Here is a 19,543-nt window from a genome sequence, read left to right as displayed (position 1 = left end):
TATATTCATGTTCATCGCACCGTGTTGACATTTAAAAAGAAGTTTTTTTTTCTTTTTTATTGCTATAATTATAAAATACCTTTACCCACGATTTATATCTGCATTTACCAATGGCTGTTATTCTGAACAAATCAATTATGAACGCGCTTTAATTTTATGGTTAAAAACATTTTCTTTGTGGTCTGCAATAAGCCATTTGCACTATTAAAATTATGAGTGCTATAAAATCTTGTTTTTTTTTTTCTAAATATGTCACTAAACTATTGTTGAATTCAACAGTTTAACTTAATTGATGTCATTTTTATAAGCTTTCAAGGTTAAAATTCTTACAGCGAGTGACACGGATTGTGATGACATTTCCATAATCAAATTGGGTCAAAATTCATACAGCGAGTGACACGGATTGTGTATTGAAACAGAACTTCTCTTTAACTTACAGAGGATATTATTTTATTAAACATTCACTTTGAAATTAAAGTTTTTGCACTCTCTGGAATAGGTATTTTAGCAATTATATTTGCTGTCTTAAATCTAAATGACCCAGGAGTAGACAGTTAAATTGATTCATATGGATACCCTATCAATAAAACATATGTGTGACTAAAACTGATTTGTTTTACTTTTTGTTTCTTATTTATTACTATTTCATTTTCAAAACATGGATTCTTTAAAATCATATTAGATTTTGTTGCACAGAGTAAGGTAAGGTAAAAAATGATGTTAGGATTTTTTTTTTGGGGGGGGGGGGGGGGGCAAGCTTTAGTCTGTGAATTAAATGTAGCTTTTAATTTGTTAAATATATTTTTTGACCATTAATTTTTTGACAAAAGAATGTTAATTGTAAAACGTGATAAATGACCACACTGTCATTAAAATCTACTTTAATATAAACAGTCTTTATTAGCGCCTATTACGGTAAGGTTTGCGGTTTCCATACTTCAGATATTTTACCCAAGTTATATACTACTTTGTTTACGAATTTTTATTTCCAATAAAATTGGGATGACTTTGCCGGACCCGTTTAAAAACTAGGAAATGCAAAAGGTCGTGATTTCAGACTGTCATTCTAATGAAATGTTAATTATTTTGTTAAAATGGGTACATTTAATGTATGAGTATAATATTAGTTATCCAGGTTCAATCAATGGTGTACTGGGGTGTACCCCGGGTTGTATTACATACACTCTGAGAGCAAAGAGTTTGTGATGTTTAAACCTTGGTAACAAATCTATCTCATATTTAAAACAAATTGATATGTTTCCCATGTGTTATTAAGGGTTTACTTTATTACACATTCAAAATAAATAACTGCATTGTGAAGTCACGTATTTTATCTCCGAATGAAGTCGGGGGTACGAACGTTCACACTCGGCTTATTAGCCAAACAAATAAAATATGGAGGTGTCACAACTGAACACTTGTGATGTGTTTTTTTTAATGTCCACCGATCAATAATTCATTTTGATGACTCATGCTCTCTAATATATATTAACAGTATGTACAAAAAAATAGACAATAAACTCATCTACATACATGTAGGTACGAAAAAATGTATTTAATAATTCTCCACGTGCCTTCATCATTCACGTCGCTCCACCACGCTCTACTACGCTCCACCACAATTCACCAAGATCCACCACTCCTCAGTATATCACATCCAGTCCTATCAAGTTCATTATCAAATTTAGAATCAACATTGGTCACTGAGTTGTAGCAAAAAACACAGAAACTGTGGACAATCATGTCAGCGTAGTCAGTACGGTGTTTAAAAAATAGTTAAACAAGAATGAAAAAACGTCAGCCATTAAGTGTTTTGATGAAACATTGTACTTGCTGAAAAGGTCATTATATCGACCATAAAACTTGTGTAAAGTTAATTTTAATCGAGGTTCTTGATATTCTTGTACCAACAACTTGTTTGTTAGTAGCTTCCCTCGTTTAAGACATTGTTCGTATGTAGAGAAGCTCTTGAATAACGAGTAAACTTAGAGACATAAACCTCATTAGTTAAATTCATACATCGAAAGAAAAGGGAAAAGTACAAGACAGATTTTGTTGTGTTTGATCATTGACCATATCAGCAAATTTTTTGTTCAAAAGCATCCAAATCGTTTAGATTGGTCACAGTCCAAACGGAAAATATCCTGAAAAAAACCCACGACAGATGCAATGACAAGACAGTATGTAGGCAACATATTTCATGAAACTTCACAGTTCTGGGACTTATTTTAAAAAGAAAACTATCGCATGAAAGGTGATTCAAATTTAAAACCAGTCAAACATGCACCACTCAAAATCACACTTACTGTCAAAACGGATCTAGAAACGGAACACCAGATAGACTTCTAGAAACGGGAATGTCTGACATAGCAAAGTGCTCGGGTCTGTAGCCAGGTTGTTGCACGAAACCCCAAATGTTAACTCAGTGTGAACAGGAGCTGACTATGCAGGAAACAGGAAACACATGAGAAAATCAAAAATAAAGCCCAAATGACAATCCAGTCATATCATTTGACAATCCAGATGTGTCATATAAAAATTCAGACTGCAGATCAAATAACAACAAAAGAACTAGACCCAACCAAACACAAATAAAAATCCTAGAACAATTAAATTGATCAGGACGCGAAGTGAAGCCACCAGCAAAATACAATGATTTTGAAAATCCAGACTTTAACCTAAATTGTTACCATTGTTTGAGATGCTCATTTTGTTTTGACGCAATATCTAGCCAAATCAGAGACACTCGATTTAAGTCAGTAATAATATTTTAGTTGGTAGTCAAGTTGTGTGCAAAAAGTATCTTTTATTAGTCAGTTCAAGCATGATAATATATTGTCAAAATTCCATGTGGTTTTACTAGAAAAAAATAGGCAGTTACAATATGGTGTATAATTGATCAGGCTCAATGTTCTGTACTACTTTATTCTGCTTTTTATACTTCCTTAAATAATCGTGGTTTAAAGTCAACGCCTACTTTTGTATAAAATGCTAAGCACGACAACTCTGCATTGAAAATGTTTCATTTTATAGTTTTTGGGGGATAATGCAATTATTGCTAAGAAAACGCTATTTAGAAGTTAAATAAGTTAATATCCGTGCTACACATGTTTTTATATAAGTAATTAAGGATAAAACACAGACATGCAAATAACTAAAAAGCTACTGAATGGCAAAAATGATATCAAATCCCCTTTATAGATAATTCAGTTAAAATTCAGTTAGCTGTATAAAATTGGTTTAACATATGAAACATGTTGAGTCTAAGAAAAGTGACTGTGAGTTAAAAACTTTATTTCTAGCATTATAAATTCTATCGACTCCACAGCAAAGTCTTGATTTCGCGATGTCAAAGTACGATTAGAAGGGGATTAACAATACACTATGATAAAAAATAATATATATATATAGTTTACTGAAAAATGATTCACGTTTGTAACTCGAAAAATGATAATCAATTAAGCGTGACCAGCGAAAGAAAAACAAAACATAAATGATTGATTTCTTAAATAAACATATCTTTAGAAGAAAAATATTTTAAAAAAAAGATACATGAAAAATGCATAGATATAAAAGACCAGAAACGCCACTTAACTACATATATGAATATATGAATAGAGAATCATCTATGGAAGATGGAACATTTATTAACATGTACTCGTATTCACTTTTTCTGAATATTAATACTCTTAGTTCGTCAAAAAATATTAGGACCTATTTTGCTTTTCGACTTTATTCGGATTAACATTTTTTTTAGGGGGGGGGGTGGGGAGGGAGGTGTTGAAAAGATTAATATTACTTTCAGGGTTTATTAAAAAAAAGTGAAGTGACAAAACCACTTAAAACGTTCAGTACTAAAGATTTTTCAAATCAGTATCTTGTTTTGATAGTTTTTGTAGTCGTCTTTCAATAAATATTAATAATTTAAAGTGTGGCAAGCAAATAAATGAGAAATGTTCGGTTTTACTGTGGCTTTTCTTTTTATTAATTTTTAATGTCTAGTTTTTAAGACTCTGAATAATAAATCAATCGAAGCCAACAATCTATGCGTGTTGACATTTAAAGATGCCTTTGATATTCTTCCGACATCATCAGTTTTGAATGAATTATTTTGTCATTTTGTTAATGAAGTGCATTCCCTGAAGAATTGCGTTCACTTGATAATTAGAATTAGTCTATTTTTACTCTCCTTTTATTAGGTTTGCTCAAACAGTACAATGATGTTGATACATGGCTCAGGGCGTATTTTCTTTCTGTGTTCCTTGCTCCTTATTATATCCGAGTGTTCCAAGAGCCTACTTCAAGGCTTTTCTCAAATTCAATATGGCCACCGACTGGACGGGAGCATGGTCAATTCATTCCCAGAATTCAGTTTTATTGACTGTGTTATAGAATGTTTAGTAACACCCCGATGCATTTCGGTCAATTACTGCACTGGAGCAAAGTTCTGTGAAATCAATTATGGTGACAAAGTGTCACCTGGAACTAAGTCTTCGAATGTTTCTGGGTGGATTTACAGCGACATGACGCAATGGCCTAAAGTAATTATTGTACAATTTTCATATGAAAGCATTATTTGTGCTACGAAATAACTTCATTCTTTAATGTGTTTTAATAGTTTGCTCAAATCGTTGAGATTTATTAATTGAAAAAAGGCTTGTTTATATACTAGTGTTCAAGTTAAATAAGATTCAGTTGATTTTTCTTTTAATTTTTACATGTTGTATTTTAAGATCCCTTATTATTACGTAAGTTAAACACATTTTTAAATAAGTGTCTGTTAGGTCAGCAGGTGTTAAAATATCTTAAGATGATGCGATTAAAAACGGCCTTTGAGCATGGAACATAACATTCTCTAACGTTCATAGTTAAAATGTTTAAATATGGAATACTGAGTTTCAAGTTAACATCTACAATAATGTTACCAGCAACTTCAATGAAACACTGTACGTTGTGTATTTACATTTTTGCATGAGGTAGTATTTAGAGTTTTGGTATAATCTCTTTTAAAGGCTTTAGTAAGTGTTTTCGGAGGATCTTATACAGCTTGTCGTTAACACTTTTTTGCATGACATGTGCTACAAACAAAAAAGTGTTTTAAATCACAAGTCCGAAGTAAAAAAAAAAAAAAAAAAAAAACAAGAGCAGAGCAAACACGGACCTCTGAAAAAAAAAACCAAGGTAAGATTAGATGTATTGGAAGAATTAGCGTCCTTTGCTAACCGATCACAAACCATGGTGTTCTTTGTTGAATGGAGTAAAACGGAAAAATCCTTTGACAATTAGGTGAAAAACTATGACCTGATAGCAAGTATGGAAAGCGTCTGTCAGCATGTGACCCAGTGTGAGATTGTTTTTGCTGTCTAGTTTTTTTTGTATCGACCATAAAATTTGTGAAAATATAAATTCAATCGATACTGTCGATAGTCCTGCATTTTCAAATTACTTGTCAGTAGCTTTTCTCGTCTCATAGGTATTTTACATAATATCCACTTCATTTGATTGTAAAATTGCATTTTATTCACTTTTTCATGTATAGATCTTACCTACAAACACACAGAATATCAATTTTCAATCAATATGAGCAAAATCTTAGTAGGATTGAAACTCATAATATGCGGTTCCCATGCAATACTGTAACCACTGAGATATGACGATGTATAATAATTTGATTGATACAAAAACTATCTGAACATTTAGCGCCATTTTGGGATGTAGAGTTTGAAAAATTATAAGTTAATGTGTAGTGAATTTCCTAAAAAAGCATATTATGTTTACCATTTTGAAAAATTATTTAACATATTATTAATATCGATAACAATAATGGATTTTGGAGTACGAACATGAAAAAAATAAAAATAAATATACGGATCTTTTTTTATTGTCTTTTGTGTAAGGAGCTTGCTGGGATGTGTGGAAGTTCAAGCTGCAACATGAACGAGACGTGTAAACACAAAAGATACTCCGAAGACAAAACTGTTGACTGTGTTCTTTCAGGTATTTCCATTAATATTGTAGTTTGTCAAGTTCTTTGTCAATAATGTACTTTTACGTGGCTGACGTAAATTGAAAATTGCGTACAAATGAGGTAATTAAGGTGCATAAATGAGATTTGTATCAATAGTTATGCATTTTACTAAGTTTTTCCTATGTACTTATAATATGAAACATTAAGGTAGAAATAGTTATTACGATTGCATTATCATTTACACCTTGAATAAATAAACGATGTTGTCTCAAATCACCCATGTGTCATACTAAAATGAACAAACGAGAGAAAATATGACCATTTTAATACATAACACAGCTAATGATTTTCAAAGATTAAATACATCGGAAACGGTACTCTGTTAATTATTGAAAAATACTCTAAAAGAGCAAATTTCTTTAAATCTTTACTACATCAATTAACAGCACTATCGCCATATCTTATGTCTTGTATGACGTCAAACGTACTTCTAAATCACGATCACGGTACGTTCGTTTATTAACAATACTAAGGATCTTTATAAATCGCATCGGCGAAAGTGATTAATGAGATTAGATATGAATATTATTAATTAAGATATTCCTTCGATAAGTCATGATTTTACGGTTCTGATTGAGGTTTCTAAAAATGTTCCCTTTATCTAAAATATTATCAAGGTATTTTGACTAATTCTCAAATTAGGCATATTTTGGATCAATCGGTAGGTTTTCCCAAACATGAGGCACATCTATTTTCTCTTGAAACGAAATAAGATAGGGTTGTTATTTCACTTGAGACGCAAACCATTAGCTTCTAGTCATATACTTAAACGAAGCCTAAATGCTGCTGATTATTTGATACTTAATATTAATAGTATTGAATTAAGTAGCACTAGTGAATACACTCAACAAAACCTTTAAGTGTTCTCCCAAGATACTGTATTCACATATAATTACTATATGAAATAAGCACATTTATTTGTCCTGTCGTCGAGGTTACTGATTACCACTTAGCATTCAAATGATTAAAAACGATGTATTGATCATGGCCTCTGAATGCGACTCGTGACTACGACCTTTTTTCGAATATCAGAAACATTTCTGTTTTAATTGACTTTAGCTAAGAGCTCCTTGTTTTAAATTGCCGATAGAAATGAAGTTAGAAGTTAAACATTTTATTTTAGAAAAATTTTCTTTCAAATGCTTAATATCTTAAACACTGTAAAGGACAAAATAAGCAGCAAATTTAAAGTATGTACTGTAACAATGTATCTTAAAAGAAATAATGCAGATGTTATTATTCTAATCGCTCTGGCTGGGATTTTTTTTCAAAGATCATTTTGGAAGTTTCTAGTGCTATTTATTTTAAACTACTTGCATCACCAATGACTACAATAGATTTCAAATAAGTGCCCGTCGTATTAAGCATGCGCCGAAAAATACCAAATTAATGATTTGACTTCTCGTCACGGAAAATTGATTTCAATCATTGTGGTCTTATTTTTATCTGTGTTATTGATTAAAAGCACATCAGTAATGAAATATTGAAGAAATTGTCCCAAAATTTTAGTTCGTTATTTTCATTTTTTTTTTTTTTCACATAGAAGTTTTGTTGAGTGTTTGTATAAATAGCAAGCGCATTTATTAATGTTTAAAGTTATGATGAATTCCCTTACGATAAAGATCTAGTGAAGGAAAAGCGCCTACAGGTTTATAATATTCAAGATTCAAAATGTTAAAATAATGCTTTGTAACAATAGTTCAAGCACAAGAAAAATATCGTAGCTTCTACGACATAAGAAGAAAAAAAGTTTTAAATCTTGGAATTTTGTCCATTTTTCACAAATAGAATATGTCTAAAATGCCTACACTCTCTCCAAAAATATGCAATATAGAAACGGTTGACCTCCTCTGTTCAGTGATGTCAAATAGAGTATTATAATACCAATCATTTCATAGAGAATTTCAGGACGCTACTAGTATCTGATAGGATCCTATGGGATTTTACTTGAAATGTATCAATTTTGCACATATTGTACATTTGTTTAAAAAGTTCTACCCTAGGAATTTTTATTCTGGTCCACGCATGAATCAAAGATATTGCTAAAAGGCATCGAATGACCAAATAAAAAAACGGTCTCAATATTCGTTTTTGTGTGCTCAATTTCTCATATTTGCAAGATAATGTTTTTTTTATGATTTGACATGTTTAAAACATAATACATCTCGGGGTAAGAAAACGTGACAGAGGGCTGGGCATGATGGACCCTTTAACTTTAACAAATATATATACCGTTAAAGTGAGACTGAGATCAAAAGTGAGCTCGTATAAGCTTTATGGCCCCGGGGCCAGAATCCATGGCGTCAACCAAACAAGAAGATGACTCCCAATGCAAATGAAATGCTGTGCGAAAGCGTGCGTACTCGAACTGTACTCGGCCTCGTTAAAACTATGGAAAGAATTGTAGATCGTGCCATCAAAGTTAATTATGATGCCATAAGGAAGAGAAAAGTGAGATTCTAGACAATGCTTAAAATCAATTAGAAAGCAATTATATACCAGCGAACAGACATTTTAGATTTATTTTTATTCTATTCCATGTAAAATCGTTATGTCAAGTGTTTTGGAAGCTACGAAAAGTATCCGAATGTTAAATGAAGCGTTATGCTTACGAACGCTCATGAAGTCTTACGTGTTAAATCAGGAGGTTTCTAAATAATTAAGCGTTCAAACCAAGAGACGTACTTGAGAATTTAGATATAATCTTATATAAAAACTCTTTAATCAGTCTATTTATGAATATCTTAGATTGCGGGATACCAGTTAAAAGGGGACTAGATCTGAGTAAAACAAAACGTGAGGACGCCATTGGTATACATAGAAGGATACACGCCTCGTGTTCTGACGGATACTTCCAGTTTGGTTCCGGACGACTGATCTGTCAGTCAAACGGCGAATGGAAATACAACATTCATTGTGAAGATAGAGGTAAACATATTTTATTTTTTTCTAACCAATCGTCTAGTTATTTAATAAGATAATTTTATGATATTATTGATTTTTTTTAATCAAATATCATTTAACAAATTGCGATTCAAATATCTAATCTATAAAAAAGAGTTACAAAACAATAGGTCAGAATTCATTTTCAAATAATTAATTTGTTTAATAAGACAAAGATAACTCAGTAATTTATGCTTAAATATGATATTAATCTGCGTTGTATCAACAGTAATTTTAAATTAAATTAAGCAAATCTGCCTCACAAATATCAATTTTTAGAGACATACTTCACTACATTGAATTTATATGCGTTGTTCCATTCAGTATATGTTCACAGTAGTATTACATTCGAACTCATCAAGTTTATAGTCATATTATGTAAATATGATAAAAAAAATAGTCCATGTCGTATGAAATTCTTTATTCATCAATATATATATATAATTATAAGTATAAGTGTCAAAATACACAATTTAATGGTTTTTTTCGCTGTTGTGTTTTTCGTACAAGAATGGCTACAATATTCGAATCATATTTATTACCACTTCACGGAGGCGGTTTCTTGGGACACGGCAAAGGTATGTTTATCGTCTAGTACGTCGACATATTTTGCAACGGATTGTATATTAATAAACGTATTCTTAACATAGTTTTATCGGTTTATGATTTTTTTTTTATAATTTTTTTTACATAGAAACAGATTTGGTGATTTCATTTTTGGTCATTTTGTTTCATGTATTAACCCTTTTCTTGAAACTTCAATATGATATATATATATATATATATATATATATATATATATATATATATATATATATATATAAGTACCACCTAACTCAATATTGATTAAGCATCCCTGAGATAATTAAATGGGAGAATGGAAAAAATTGAAAAGGATTGCTTAAAGTTTTACGGAGGGATGACAAAAGTTGATAAGAAGTGGATAGACGGATGGATGTATTGAATTTAAAAGAATCTCTTTGTTTGGAAAAATCAATTTTTTATCATTTCAAGATTAAACTGAATTAAATGGGTTTGCTTTTGTTTATGAATACGACTCTTTTGTTATGGTTGCACATGTTTAAGACTGCTTCCCAGATAGTAAGCTTATATTGGCCCAGTGTTGGTCCGATGTGATTATTTATGTGGGCCCAATATTAGAAAATAACATCGGACAAATGTAATTTTGCCCATCGGTGCAACATTGCACCAACACGTTGGCGTGACGTTGGCCCATTGTCAGTAGATTGACAGTATTGGTCTTGTGTTTTTCCAACGTCGTTCTACCAACAGCAATATGTAGCCAACTTTACAACAATAAGCCAACGTTGGGCCAACGTAAGCATACTATCTGGGTTTAAGTCTATTGTTTTCCAGGAATATTGTGAAACCTTATATGATGCGTATTTGGTGGCAATAGATACAGCGCCTGAAAATGATTGGCTCGTAAAAACTTTTGTCGAACGAGACATTAGGTCAAAAGGTGAGAAAAAAATCATTTTTTTTTTTAATTAAGGGTGTTGTTTACTCAGGGCTTGAGTCCTCAAATTTGGATTGTTATAAAGATCAATGTCATGAGCAAAATTTATTCTAAACACAAAAGTATTTATGAAATGAATTATCATTTAAATAACATTCGATATATCTTATACATTATGAGATAGGCTCAAACAAACATATACTTTTAGCAGAGAAAATTCGGACTAAATTGTGTAGATTTTTGTTTCCGCTAAAACATTTTTAGCATTACTCTAATATTAAAAGTTAAGACTATATTTTTAAGTTTATTTAATTTTGCACATTCTCTGTTTGTTTTATATCACTTATACATTTGAATAATGGTATAGCTCGAATTGCGAAAATATTGAAAAATGCTTAAAAACGATAAAAGACACCATATCTCAAAATTTTGATCATTGACATCATATAAATTTTTGCCGACAGAATAAGTTTAATATAAGTTGTTTAATACCATAAATATTTTGGTATTAACATCATTCAATTTTTTGTAAAATTTGATCAAAATTGGTTCGGGATTTGAAAACTGATAGAGGAAATTCGACCTGGAATATTTTTTAAAACTGTTGCTTAAAGAATCTGGGGGAATAAGCCGAGGCAAAAAACCACATAGGTCCATAAAAGAAACTAACATTTTTTTTTTCTAACAAATTGCGCTTTTGTTACATTTATTAAACATATGTAATCATATACATCCAGTGCTGCCATAACCCACAAAAAGTAACTTCACATTTATTTGTTATTAAGACAACAAAATAGTTATATGCTAATTTGGCAACAAAATGATATAAAAATCGGATGTTCAAATTATATTTTTTCATAGAGTGGGTCATCGTACCATTTTTTAAAGAACGAATATCGATATCACATATTAACGTCTATCTTTTTCGATTTTCCAAAAAAAAGTACGAAAACCCACTCTATGGTAAACAGTAGGTTTTCTTCTTTTAATTTTTAAGATTGGTCTTTAAATGGCTAAGTCCAGTTGTTTGCGTAATACTGATAACAATATATCAGCTACACTGAGTGGCCAAAAGTATTGCAACAAACATGGCTGACGTCATCACAAAGTAACATCAACAGCACACAGAAAAACGAACTTTCAATATGATAAAAGGTGTCTACTCACATTTTCCTTTCAGTATTTTGTTGCATAGCCTTTCTGAATTGTAACCTGACGTAGTCTGCGGGGAATCGAGGTATACACACTTTTGATGTAGGTCTGTGAAAGTCCATTCCAAATTCTCGTAACTGCAGCTACTAAGTCATCACAGTTTTCAATGTTATCAATCTCACGGGACAGTTTAATTTTGATACAACGCCAGACATTTTCTATGATATTAAGGTCTGGGGATTGTGCAGGCCAGTTAAATTTTTGAATTCCGTTTTCCTGTTTCCATGTATTGGTTTGTCTAGAATAGTGAGGGGTGGCATTGTCATCTTGAAAAATAAATGGACGATTTCCGAAAACTTTTGCAATAACAGGCTATAAATGAAAATCTAGTAGTTCAATATACTTCGTAGAGTTTAAATTTCCATCAACTGGCCAATAACACCAATGCCATCGTAGGTAATACACCCCCAAAACATACAACTCACTTTGACTGGCGTTTTGCGTTGGTTAAGACAGTAGGGCTTCCACTTCTCGGACGTTTTTCTCCACAAACTGACGGAGTTATTTTGACCAATCACCACCTGTGTTTCGTCTGAAAATATCACTTTCTGCCACTGTTCAGAATGCCAATGTCTCTTCCCTCGGCACCATAGAATTCGGCGTTGTCGGTTGACTTTGCTTATTGTCAGAGTTTTCTGAATTTTCCCCCGCCTGTATCCCTGTATCCTTCCTGATGTAACCTTCGCCTCACAGTTCTCTTGGACAAACGCGTTCCTTCATTTCTATTGAATGTTGATGTTATATCTTGTAAAGATTGCCTACGATTTGTTTTAACAATGCGATAAAGTTTCCGATCACCCCTCACATCTGTTACTCGTGGCCTTCCACTTCGGGGATCGTTTTCAACACTTCCCTTTTGAAAGAATTTTTTTCAAAATACGCCCGACTGTACTGCGGTGTATCCCCAATAATTCACTTACTTTGTTGTTGTTAAATCCCCTTGCATTCAATATTATGATCCGCTCCTTTAAATCTGTTGACAGTTCTCGCCTTTTCTTCGACATTGTTTACATTAGTTTCTGCACCGGATATCGTCTGCGTATGGGAACCAAAAACGGTTCCTTAAATAAATCATACCCCATATAATTTACACCCCGGATACTATGCCCCGAATTTGCATCGTTACGCGTCAGCAATAAAAATAAAATTTGAAGCGAGCAAATTTGTGATGACGTCAGCCATATTTGTTGCAATACTTTTGGCCATTCAGTGTATATTGTACCCTCTAAACAAGCGAATCGGTGGTGTAGTGGTAAGCGAGGAGTTCTTTAAACAAATGTCACTGTAAAAGCGGGTGTTCGAATCGTACGCGTTTTGGGTTGCTTTGTATACATTGTTAAAATGTAATTTTCTTTTTATACTTAATAATATACATTGTTAAAATGTATTTTTCTTTTCTTTTCTTAATAATTAAAAAATTTGCTAATAATAACTTGAAATTATTTAATATACGTTTTTTACTACTTTTATAAAATATGAAATGTATGTTATTCTCTTTAAGATTGCACAATTTCATATTGTAAACAGATGGTTGTTGTGCATGCAAGAAACTATTAAATGGCAAGATAAAACGTTCCATCTCTGAATCCTTGAGAGTCTTGTTAACACATCAGGGACATACACTGGACAAAAGCATGTAATTGTGCTCAAAATGCAGAATACAAGCTAAGTCAAACGTACAGTGTGCTCATAATGAAAATTCAACGATTAACTAGGCATGTATTTCACTTCGAATTGTATCGGCAGGAAAATCACATTACAAATGCGTGTTTTGTTGTGAAAGAAAAAGCATAGAAGTTGTACCAGAAGACACATAGACCACTCGGACCAATGACCAACACAAAGTATGACCAGTGACGAATAACAAGTCCCCTTGTTATACGTTAGTGGTTTGACTACCGCTGTCTTCCGTGTGGTATATATCATAGGCGTCGGAACCGGGAGGGGGGGCGCTATTTTTTATTTTGCAAATGTATGCATACCAAAGACCTTTTTTTGCTTGTCAATATTTTGTACAAGTCTACCCCCCCCCCCCCCCCACTTTCAATTTGATTCCGACGCCACTCATTTTGTTTTTCGAAAAACTTGTTTTAAATACCTACAAAAGGTGTTACCTAAATTCCTCCTGTTTCCGAAGCGGAAAAATCGACTACTACAAATGGTGGAATCTACTCCCCCATACTCTTTGTCGACTCCCCTGCGTTAGGGGTTATATATGATGACTGATGTAAATTAGTAAATAAAATATTTTTAGAAAGAAATCAACATTTTTGTATTTAAACTCTTTAAATGAGTACGTGATTGTCATTTCAAATTTGCCTGTTTAAAGTATATGTATATACTGTAAGGTCGTGGGTATTTGCAACGGCTTATTCCCCCAGATTCTTTTAATGATTTGTATCTATTTAGTGCCTCTAGCATTCATAAACTGTATTTCATTTTTTAAAGTGTGTAACGATTTTTAATATTTTCATAATTACGAAAATCTCAATCGTAGTGAAAAATTTTATGGGATTTTTCTTGTTTTTTTTTTCAAAATATATTCGATGGCCATTAACTCAAAAAGTAGGTCATTGACCTACTTTTTATTAAGAGAAAAATAACACTTCATTCTGAGTAAATGTCATCCTTAAGCAAAATTCTAATGTTTGTTAAATATTCCTACGAGTCTAAGAAAATCATTTTTTACAAACTTATTTTGTTTTAATGTTTTTATTTTATTTTATTTTTTAGCTTAAAATGTGAAAATGTTTTTAATCGACTTAGCCACTTAACAAACTGGTTTTTTAAATATATATTAATGATTTATATAATATTGCAATGAACTGTTTTATAAAAAACATAAACGTTGACTGCTCTGTTTAGTATGTCTGCTAGTTGCATTCTCAATGCTAAACCTGGGGTAATGATAGTATGTAATGGTATTGAACTGCAATTATAACATTTTTAAAGCAATGATGAGTACGGTGTAAAGCATCCATATTTACAAGCAATTGCATTGTAATGAATTTAACTCATAACAATGCCAGTAATGATAATTTTTTTTACTTGGATTTTAATTATATTTAAGCACAGTTTATAAAGTTTTCATAAAACCTACCCTTTTCAATGAATTTTATAAAAAAAAAAAAACAAACAAACAAACAAATCGATATGAGTTTTAGAATTTGGACATCTGAAAGCTTTTAAAGTTTTGTAATGGAATAATTATTGATAGCAGTGATAAATGAATTTTAAAAAGCTATGTAAAAATTGAAATGAATTTTTTCAAGACATATCAGACCAGAGACATGTACTCAATACCTATGAGGTTCTCTGATTGGCAACACGTCACTGATGATGATTACAAAAATCTATGGTGTGTTAAATGTCACAAACGCTATTTTAATGTTTTTAAGGTTGCCTTAAAAGTCAACTGCAGTAAATAGTTTTCAGGAATTATTTTTGGAATTTTTCTTTGTTAAGTGTATTGTTAGTCACTATTTGACAAGATAAATTGTTATTTATTTAATAATATTTGTAAACAAACATAATAGTCATTGAAAATCTAACAAAATCATTTTCTTTATATAATTACTTTCAACAAAAAATATTTATATCAGTACACTATATGAAAAGTTACTTACATTATCATTATCAAAATAATACTAATTCACATACATGTAAATGTTAAAAATGTTCTAACCATTTTCCTGTAGATTTACTAACAGAATTGTGATGTAATAAAAACATTTTGTTACATAAGCGTATATAGCCTACTGGATTAGAGAGTTGTCATCAATTCAAGCGGCCAGGGTTCAATCCCCAGTGGAACCTCATTTTTTATTTGAATTTTTAAACTTATATATAAAATTTTTATTAAAGAAAATGGGATATGCAATTCTCCATCTCACAAAATAATCCAAATGAATTCCACAATTTTGAAAATTTATTTCACGTCTTGCATTTTCCTTTAAAAAAATAGATCTAAAATCCTTGATTTACATGTACAGTGCATACTGTTTTATTTAATTGTCTTTTATTCATAAGTTAATCAGTAAAATTAAATCATGCTATATATAATCAAGTACATGTTGAAATCATAGTTTATCTTTGAAACTGTAATATTTACAAAACCAACAAGAACTGATGCCAACGAATATGAAAAATAAAAATAAATAATTTGGCAAGTAATTTATTTCATGAAAAAATTGATTAAACCTTAAGCAAGTTTTCTTCATATATTTGCAGAAACATGCGACAGTTTTTTTAGTTGTGGCTCCCTCTGGACAGGTGGTACGGATCAAGCAGAGGAGGGCAACTTTATATGGACCGGAAGTAATGCCACAGTTGAATTTGTAAACTGGGCCCTTGGCAATCCAAACAATCATCTTGACAACGAACATTGTATTCGACTTCTAATAGATGGAACATGGAGCGATTACGTTTGCAGCGATCAACTATCTTTTATCTGTGAGAAAACTCTTGTCTTGAACAAGTAGCAGAAGTATAGCTAACACAAATGACAGCATTTATCGATAAGCCTTGAGATAGCAAATAATTATTTATAAGTAGCTTCTGAAATCTGACTGTCAATAACAATCACTTGCCATGGGAAGTGCTTTGTAAGCTTCACCTATTTACAGGGGTGTTATTTGTCCTCTGGTAAAATATTTTCTTCGTACTAGTAACATTTTTCTATAGTTGTGGAATTTAATTTTCAATTAGATAGTTCTGGCGATCTGTTTATCTTAAAATGTGATATGTACAATCTTTCAGAAAGATTAAAGACTACATTCAAGCATATTTTATTGCAATAATAATTCAACATTGATGTCGCGTGCGCACATATAGAATATGGACACAATGGAAATGAAATCATTATATAATGTATATCTATTTAGCTAGTAGTTCTGTCTAGATTCTGAGCTGACATATTTAAATGTTATTATTGTCTCATGTGTATATTGCTTACCATTTATACAACGGTTTTAACGTTTTAAATTTGACCTTACACTTCTCGACATCCCATCAATACTCGCATGCAGGAAACTGTTAAAGATATCTTAATTTCAGATTGATATGGTTTATTTTTACGTTATTGTTCACCTATTGGAAAGTTTAAAAAAAACTTCAAGTAGTTTTTGATTAACTTAACTTGAGTAAATATATACTGAGAAGAAATGAATACTTCTTGTCTTGAAATACGCCTGACTTTATTATGATTTTCAGAAATAAGATTATTGCATTGTTTTCATAAAATGATAATCTGTTCATATTAGTTCACAGTTTGAGTTTGTATGTGAGAATAAAATATACAAAGAAAAAAAATAAATAAAAAGGATTTAGTATCACCTATCTCATGTGTTATAGATTGAAGAAATACCGGTATTAACAAATTTAAATGTGACTGATTTCTTAAAGAAATTCAGAATCATAATTTGTCTTTAGCAAAATTTGCCAGTTTATATAATGTATAAGGGGTTTAAAGAAAGTGTCACATTACGATATTTTGTTTATAATTTTTGAAGTCAAAATTATTGCGGCTTATCTTTTGTTAATATGTATCTGGTAAAATCGGAGTTTATTATGAGATAATCACATACCTAATTAATAGACAAAATTTAAATGTAACTTGACCACACCTGATTTTTCACGTTTTTACGAAGGTAAGATATACATGTTCATGTTTATCATCTGTGTGCTGCTTGCAGATGAAATGCATGTTAACAGAAAATCATTCGTGTATATTATTGATTTCATTTAACTTGTGTGAAATATAAAGTATACTGCATATTTGAAAATCTCTATTGTCCAACACATTTCCGTGAACATTTCACCTGAACAATCATTTGTATGGTCTCTGTACACCAATATATCAATATGAAAAACATACACGCACCAGGTACGGGGCGGACACAAAACATCCGAGTCATAAATTATTAACCGAACTACTATATTTCACCAAAATTTATGAATAAAAGATGATAAGATAACAGATTAATTTTGGTGCTCTTTGACAAGCTACTAATAAAATAAGGCCATCTCTGTATAAATGACTGAAATATTCCTCTTTGAATTTGTCCTACCCCGCCAATTGATTTTATTTCAATTAGAAAATTCTTGTGTCTCTATTTTTTCATATGCACGTGACGTTTTGACCATTTATAACACTTGAAGCATACTCTATCCTGATGTATGAATTATAATTTTTCGATTAGCACTTCCTTAATTTTACGATATCAAACTAATACATTTTTTATTTTTAATTGTGTATCTAAAAAAGGGAGTCTATAAGTTGATGTTCAATCTATAAACAGCATATTTCTTCGATACTGACAATAGAAACATGTTGGTCTTCAAGTATTTTAGATGTATGTGGCTTCTGATACATATTCTTGTACAATGCTATCATGGCAATCAACAGCAGGGTTTCTCTAAGCTTCAGCGTGGACAGAGACTGGACGGAACAATGATCCAATCCTTCACAGAGCTGAGTTTCTTGGACTGTGTTATCGAATGTCTCGTAACGCCACGGTGTAAATCTGTCAACTATTTCAAAGGGGCTAATTTCTGTGAAATCAATTTTGAGAATAAAACAACAGCTGGCACTAAGTACGAAGACACCGCTGGGTGGGTCTACAGTAAAAAGGAGCATTGACCCAAGGTAAATACGGGTTATACAGAAAAGCACTTAGTTACTGCGAGTCCCCGTGACGTGAAATTAATTGCATGTTAAGCTCAGGTAACTCAGGTAAAATCGCACATCCTCGCAGTTTATTTACTCACCTTATCATTACCGCTCCAGTGTTCTTGTTTTCATCACAAGTTACCTCCCCATTTTTCTTCTCTCACTTAAGGTATCCGATCCATAATAGGACCTGTTTTTTCTACCTTTCAGTATCCATCATGTATAAATACTCTGATATTAATTTTTATAAATTTTCAAAAATATGAATAACGAAGCAGTAATTGATTAATGACGATTGCATTAATGTTTATGGGTAAAAACACATTTTTTGAAATAAAAAATCAAATATTAAGAATATTAATGAATGCTTCGGTGGAAAAATGCATTTCATCATTAGGAATACAAAAACTATTGAAAAAAATTATACCGTATATATTTTTTAGAATTATTTTTATTATAAATTAAAAGCTAATGGGATCAACTCTTCAAGAAAATGAAAAGGTCATTTAATATTAGGACACATTTTGCTCTTACATTATGACACTTAAACATGAAAATTATGTTCAAGTATACTAAGTATGAAGCCCATACATATCTGTTATGCACCCAGATTCATTAAATCTAGGGCTAATACATGTATGTATAGGATACCTTAAGTACGGGAAATAATATCGAAGAAATGCATGCATATTAGTTTGTAGTAATTTCTTTTTATAAACTTATCTTATTTTATAAAGATAATTGATTGTTACAATTTAAGCAATATTGAATTTGATTTGTTGTAATTCAACAAATAAATGCCACGTCATTTTTTAAATTAACTCATGATTGTAAGAATGTTGTTTTTGCATGAATAAAAGTAACACTCAATCATTTATTATCAAAAGTGATATGGATCTTGAAATTTAATTAACAGTTAAGTGCATGATTGAATTTAGTTCTTTATTTTGTTTTATTTTTCAACCTTTTATTTATTAAATGACACATATTCATTTTTATGAAAGACAGGATGGTTGCCTAACATATTAGTTCATTTTTTAAAGTAGTTTATTGCTTAAGTGCTTTATCTATTTTAAAGGAAAATGCAAGTCATATGCCAGTAAATGATGACTTACCTTATTTTCCTTATTGCTGTATAGATACGTTGCGTGCCATCTATATTGTAGGAACTAGCAGGTGCTTGTTTAAATTCAAACTGTAGCGTGAACGA

At 31.3% G+C, this 19,543-nt stretch overlaps 1 protein-coding gene across 1 annotated transcript; it reads left to right on the top strand.

Annotated features, from left to right (window-relative positions):
- Window positions 1–4,218: 4,218 nt before the first annotated feature.
- LOC136275404 (uncharacterized) lies at window positions 4,219–17,657 on the top strand. Its single transcript, XM_066084402.1, has 6 exons — window positions 4,219–4,541; window positions 5,898–5,997; window positions 8,777–8,956; window positions 9,482–9,549; window positions 10,349–10,454; window positions 15,894–17,657. Exons 1-6 carry the CDS (start codon window positions 4,221–4,223, stop codon window positions 16,142–16,144), a joined length of 1,026 nt encoding a protein of 341 aa, XP_065940474.1. The 5' UTR covers window positions 4,219–4,220; the 3' UTR covers window positions 16,145–17,657.
- Window positions 17,658–19,543: the final 1,886 nt, after the last annotated feature.

This window comes from Magallana gigas, chromosome 1 (assembly GCF_963853765.1).
Source record: "Magallana gigas chromosome 1, xbMagGiga1.1, whole genome shotgun sequence".
Classification (NCBI taxonomy): domain Eukaryota; kingdom Metazoa; phylum Mollusca; class Bivalvia; order Ostreida; family Ostreidae; genus Magallana; species Magallana gigas.
Note: the sequence above shows the minus strand (reverse complement) of the source record. Positions and strands in the feature narration are given on the sequence as shown.